Source organism: Myotis davidii, unplaced genomic scaffold, assembly GCF_000327345.1.
Source record: "Myotis davidii unplaced genomic scaffold, ASM32734v1 scaffold570, whole genome shotgun sequence".
Lineage (NCBI taxonomy): Eukaryota > Metazoa > Chordata > Mammalia > Chiroptera > Vespertilionidae > Myotis > Myotis davidii.
In genome coordinates, this window is record NW_006283631.1 from 4,655,654 (window position 1) to 4,661,985 (window position 6,332).

Sequence of the window (6,332 nt, forward strand, 5' to 3'; positions counted from 1 at the left end):
GAGAAACTAATGAATTAAAGGAGGAGGGAGGTCCCTGTGAACTCTCGCACTGGACGCAAGGTGTAGCTTTCGGTGAATCGATTCACACGCCCGAGCATCTTTTTTCCTAATGTGATGAGCTCGGTAGGTCCTGTGCCGAGTGCCAGCGAGTTTCCCTGTGTAAATTTTTTAACCGTCCTATTAGGGCTGTTCTCAGTGGAAGGAGAAAGTTTGCAAGACTGGGACAGCGTTGTTTTTAGGGCTCAGGTTTCCCGGATTTGCATTTCCTGTCGCTCACACTGCGGCACGGTTGTTGGGCGGTCAAATCTAGATTCTTTTTTTTTTCCTCCTTCAGCCTCGTACAAAGCATCGTGCAGCCAGCGTGGCGTGGGGCCCGTGTGGCTCCCCAGCTGCACTGAGCAGGCCTTGGCTTCGGACTGACAGCCACGTCAGCGCGTAAACTGTGGCTCAGGACTGCACGTGGCATTTGGGAGTGGCCTGTACTTAGCTTAATAGCACCCGGACGAATGAAATTTGAAGTCAGAATTGTGATTTTTGTGGAGCTGGAGTTCTCATTTTAGAAGAAGCAGAAACCTTCATGTGGAAGGCTCTGTTTTTCGGGGGTTCTGCATTGGGTAGGCTTGAGGCTGTAACTTCTTCCTCGGTGTCCCACTTCTGGAGTTCTGCATGTGCTGGATTCCCTAGCCCAGGCTGTATTTTACCAGCCTTACCTGTCATGAATTCAGCAGGTCTTTACAACTGGGTGGTAAAGTTTTGTTTCTTTTTTGTACCCCAACCCCACCACCACCCCTTTTTTTTTTTTATATATCTTCAGGGTTATACTGGCGAATATGGCATATGGATCTTATTCAGTCTGCTGTTCTGTACAGCGTGATGACCCTTGTAAGCACGTATTTGGTAGCCTTTGCCTACAAAAATGTGAAATTTGTACTCAAGCACAAGTAAGTATATTTCTTAAGTGAAAGTATGATGCATTTTTATATACTAGACTAGACTGTCTTAAAGACCATTTGTGTTTGTGTTGGTTTCTGTAAGCATTAATTTGAGAGATACATGGATCTGTTTGGGGGGAAGGCACCTTAATGCTATGAAGAATTATTAACTTACTTGAAGCAGAGGCAATGCTTCTGACATTGCTGTGAAAGTAGGTTTTGAGGGTGGAATTAGCCCTTAATCATGGAGTTTAATCAGAAAAACAAAACCCACCAAGTAATTTAACATTTCCAAAGCAGCTGGAATTCTTTCTGGAAAGAGCTGTTCGTGATCGATTTTTGGATGTGAACAAAGTGGTTTTGTTGTTGTTATTAAACTAACATTTTTAATGCTAATTACATTTTTTTCTTATGAGTATATGACAACTAATATTTCATGATCACACCTATTATAAAATACATCATTTTAATGATAGCTTTTGGAGAAGAAAACCCAAGCCACACAACTATAAATCCACACATTAATTATAAGCAATTATATACTCCGGTTTCATAAAGGTTAAAGCATGGGGGGAACAGTCAAAACTTAAGGAAAGAGGATAACATTTTTTATTCAGATGCTGTGGTCCTCAGGGGAAGCAGGTATATATAATGTTTAATTGGAAAGATGCCCATTGACGTTGCTTTCATGCACACTTTGATACTTGACTCAGGATAGCAGGATACTTCTGTTTACTTAGTGCAGCCTTCTTGGTGCTCTATTTCTTTGGAAGTACTTTCTTAAAGGGGGTTGGAGTTTGATGAGACTTGAAGTACCATCGTGCTTTATGTGCACTTTTCCTTTTCATTCCTGTAGTTCCCACTCTAGATTAGATGCTGTTTTTGCTTGGGTTGTGGTAGCAGTCTCCATGTAGCCTTTCAACAAAAGTTTGGGGCTCTCCCTGCCATAAACAGTATAAAGCATGTTACTCTATGTAATCCTTACATTACACGTGTGAACTGCAGGTGGTATTACTGCTTTATGGGATAAAAGAACATATATTCATCCTTATCGGCCGTCATTTTTATCCTGTCCCTCTCTTACTTTAAACTCACCATATACCTGCTTCCCATGAGGACCATACACTCTTTTCTAAGTGTATGAAAACCAAATTCTAACAGATCCCTGGAAGGCAACTCACCTACCTCCTCCCAGTGTGGTTTCATCTTGTAGCGTTGGTTCTTAGCGCTTCTTATCAGCCTTCGTGTCATCCTTTGAAAGTGTCTTGTGCCCTCCCTCATTTAAGGTGGTCTTTCTTCCTTTCCATTCTTACACGTCTTATTTCAAGACTTGGGAATCTTTCCCAGAGAAATCCGTCCTAAGTTTGTTGTCCCTGCGTTAGAGTCTTTCTGGTGACAAGGAATGGAAGTGATCTGTTAACGGATTTACGTGTTGTGAGGAGGACAGAACAGCCTCAGCAGCTGAAAGTGGCATCAGCAGTTTCCCTACTGCTCTTCTGGACCAGTGGGAGCTCAGGTTGTGGGTGGCCGCAGTTCTCCTAGACACTAGTGGTCAAGTCACCCATGTCATCTTTCTGTTGTTAACCCCTTGTCACCAGCTGCCATTCCAGGATTCAGCCACCTCGGCCTCTGCTGTTCTGGGCTTTGGTGTGAGGCATGGCCGTTGGTGGATAGTGAAGCTTCGCGGTGGGCATCTTGCACAGCACTTCCTTTAGACTCAGTCCTTTTGAGACTTAGTGTTTTTCTTGTTCTGCATATCATTTTTCATTTACTTTTTTTGTAACCAAAATCATGTTCTTTTTACCATCTCATTCTACTTTGGATTTCTTGAGGGCAGCTGCTACTTCTTTTATTTTATATCTATTACAACAGTTCATAGTACATTTAGTTCAGTAAAAATTTCAGAGGATTACTGATTTAATAGATTCTTTCAGTGGAATTATTTTTTAGTTATAGTTTTGCTTTCATATTAAATATTGCCACTGACATTGAAACTCCTACCGGTATGCAAGAAGGTTAAAGCTCGAAGTTCAAGGGAGATGCTGCATGTGGACAGGTATTAGTAGTAGAGGGGAAATGACTCAGAGTTGACAGTCTGGGTTTCTGTCCCAGCTTTGTTGCCCTTAAATGTATAACCTAGGGCAGGGGTCCTCAAACTTTTTAAACAGGGGGCCAGTTCACTGTCCCTCAGACCGTTGGGGGGCCGGACTATAGTTTTAAAAAAAACTATGAACAAATTCCTATGCATACTGCACATATCTTATTTTGAAGTAAAAAAACAAAACGGGAACAAATACAATATTTGTATTTGCATGTGGCCCGCGGGCTGTAGTTTGAGGACCCCTGACCTTTTTAGACTTCACGTTCCTGAGCTGTGAAATGGGGCTACTAATGGTATTTCATAGGATGGTGAGTATTAAACACTATACTATGTGTGATATAAGCATAGTATCTGGCACATAAGTGTTAATGTGCAGTGTTGGAGAGGTTGTGTGTGAGGGAGCCCTTAGAAATTATTTTTTAAGTTGGTATGACTTAAAAAATGATTGCAAATATGTGTTTGTGTTAAGAAATTAAATAGTATTTTTGTTTTTTAATTTTTTACACACTGATTTAAAAAAATAGCAAAACAATTGAATTTGTGGATTATCCTCAGTTGGCTGAGTGCTGGGCCACTTGAGTGACCTCTATATTTTACAGTATTCAGTGCTGAGCGGGGTTTATTTTCTAAGATCCTTAAGAAGGAGGGTAGGGCTTTTTGAATTCTAATAAACCTACAGTGTGGTTGTTGGATATAGAATTTTAGATCTAGAAGAGAAATTTTTCTGGTTTAGTCTCTTCAGGAAGATTTGTTATGTGAACAGCTATTTGACTATTTGTCCTAAAGATGCTTAGAGATAACCAACTCTTGAAAATAGTTTATTCCTGTGTCCTGACAGTTGGTGTGTATGCGTTTATAGGTAGGGATTTTTTCCCCTCTGTTAAGCTAACAATGATTTCTGCTGGTACATTTCTTTCCAATTAGTCTTTCTTAGAAAAGAGTGGTCTTGTGTGAAGTTCAGAAACACTGAGTGGTTGGTCTGCTAGAGAGGGTCAGAGATACCTTCTGAGCAGAACTTTTACCCAATGAGTCAGATGAAGTTGTATTTTTTGGAGGAAAAAGTACACTATAGTGTCTGTCTAAACTATCTGTTAAGATAGCTGTCTGCCCTCTTAGCTGTCTTTTTTTTTTAGGTTTCAGAACTTAAATTTCCTTTTATCTATTTTTCTTAAGCCAATTGATTTCTCTCCTCCCCAGTTATATATTTGTGGAAAAATACATTAGTAGATACTGACCAAAGTTTTTTCTTTTTAAAAAATATGTTTTTATTGATTTTAGAGAGAGAGAGAGAGAGAGAGAGAGAGAGAGAGAAACATTGATGAGAGAAAAACATCAACATTGATCAGCTGCCTCCTGCACGGCCCCCAGTGGGGATGTGCCTGCAACCAAGGTACATGCCCTTCCCCCAATTAGGGACCAAGCGCAAAAACAGGAGTGCCCTGATCTGGAATCAAATCTGCGACCTTCCCTGTGCATGGGTTGACTCATAACCACTGAGCAACACTGGTCGGGCAAGGTTTTCTTTTTAACAATGTAAACTCTAACTTGAGTCTTGGGTGAGATATAGAGATGGAGGCATAGGTTAAACCAAATAGAATTTGTGCTTGATTTGTATTCCAGAAGCTCTTGTGGTTAAAGGAAGGTTGAAAACTATTGCCTTGAATGATCTTCAGCTTTTCTTTCTGGAAGCCATCCTGATTTTTCCAGTTTTCCTTGGTACACTAGCCAGAACTAAATAGCATAGTCACCAAGGAAACATTAATTGAACATAGAGTGAACAGATTTCTATCTCTGTTCCACATCCTGTCGCTTTAAACACATCTCTGTATCGTGTCAAATGTTTTCATAGTGGTTCTGTGTAGGTAATTGTTACATGTTGCTTGTGATCAGTTCTTACTTTTCCCTCTATATTTATGGCTAACAAGTTTCTCCTATTCTCCTATTTTGTGAAAGATATATGTTGAATCTAACTGTCATAATCTTTGGGAGACTTTGTATTTCATCCAAGTTTACATTTTATTCTTTTTTTCACTAACAACCCCATCTGATAAAATTCACCATGTATATTTTTTGATGAGTATACGTTTAATTTTTTTCTTTATCTGACTTGTCACTGAAGATTCTGATCTGGTAGTGTGACTATCACTTCCAGCCTTTTCTGGCTGATTCCATATGATCTTTTTGTGCAAACCTTTTACCAGTGGTTCATTTAACTAAAAGTGGTGTGGTCAGTCCCTGACCATGTGGTATTATTTCTTTTTATTGAAATTGTCCTTTGGAGTAGAGTTAAAAGCATTACTTTAAGATATTATGGTTGTTAATTCCCTTTTGTTTTGTTTTTAAGCCTAGTTTTCTCTCCTGTTATTTACTGGAATTAAAGCCATGTATCATTTGCTAATACCTTGTCAGATTTATTTATTGAACTGTTAAATTATAGGCTAAAATAAAATGGATTTATAATGACTTACAACTACATTGTGTTAGTAGCATTTGACTTCTGTTTCCATAGTAAATCCATAAACTGGGAAATTCTCTCTTTTAAGCAGAAATCAAACTCATAACTAATAAACCACATCTTGGAAGTTTCTTGAACTCCTCCCTCTCTTTTAACTAATACTACAGTGTAATAACCCTGGAACTTTCTGTAAAGTTTATTTTCTGGAAATGTAAAGTATCACACAGTTGCCAATACAAAATCTGAGTACAGAGTGTTTCTGAGAAAGTAATGTCCACTCCTGGAGCACATGGAAACTTTTTTTCTTTTCCTTCCAGAGTAGCACAGAAGAGGGAAGATGCTGTTTCCAAAGAAGTGACTCGAAAACTTTCTGAAGCTGATAATAGAAAGATGTCTCGGAAGGAAAAAGATGAAAGGTTTGACTCCTTGTTTAACAATTATGTGGTAATCAAAGAAGGGGATACTTTGTAGAAGTTTTTGATTTCTGCTTAGAGAATGTGGGTATCGGAATTGTCTGAGGCAAACATTGTTATTGTAGAAAAGATAGTAATGGGAATAATTGACTTTGAGTTTTTATTCCTGCCTTTGAGCTGTACACAGGTCATCTATTTCTCTAAATAAAGAGCCCTAAGAAGGTAGGTACTATTGTTATCTTCATTGTACACCTTAGGAAACAGGTGGAGAAAGCTTCAGTAACTTGATCAAGGCCTCACATTAGTGGAAGGTAAAGCCATGGTAAGACTACAGGCCGTCTGGCTTGTACTCATAACTGCTCTGCTGCAGAGCTTTGTCTGGTGCCACTGGATAGCTGTGTGACCTTGAACTTATCACCTAACCCCGCCGC

At 39.3% G+C, this 6,332-nt stretch overlaps 1 protein-coding gene across 1 annotated transcript in view; it reads left to right on the top strand.

Annotated features, from left to right (window-relative positions):
- Nucleotides 1-388: 388 nt before the first annotated feature.
- The window catches only part of SSR3 (signal sequence receptor, gamma (translocon-associated protein gamma)), a 10,708-nt gene continuing 4,764 nt past the window's right edge, over nucleotides 389-6,332 (top strand). The window contains exons 1-3 of the mRNA XM_015565598.1: nucleotides 389-479; nucleotides 815-941; nucleotides 5,806-5,904. Of these exons, the coding sequence (XP_015421084.1) occupies nucleotides 838-941; nucleotides 5,806-5,904 (203 nt within the window). The 5' untranslated portion in view covers nucleotides 389-479; nucleotides 815-837. The remainder of the gene's footprint in view (nucleotides 480-814; nucleotides 942-5,805; nucleotides 5,905-6,332) is intronic.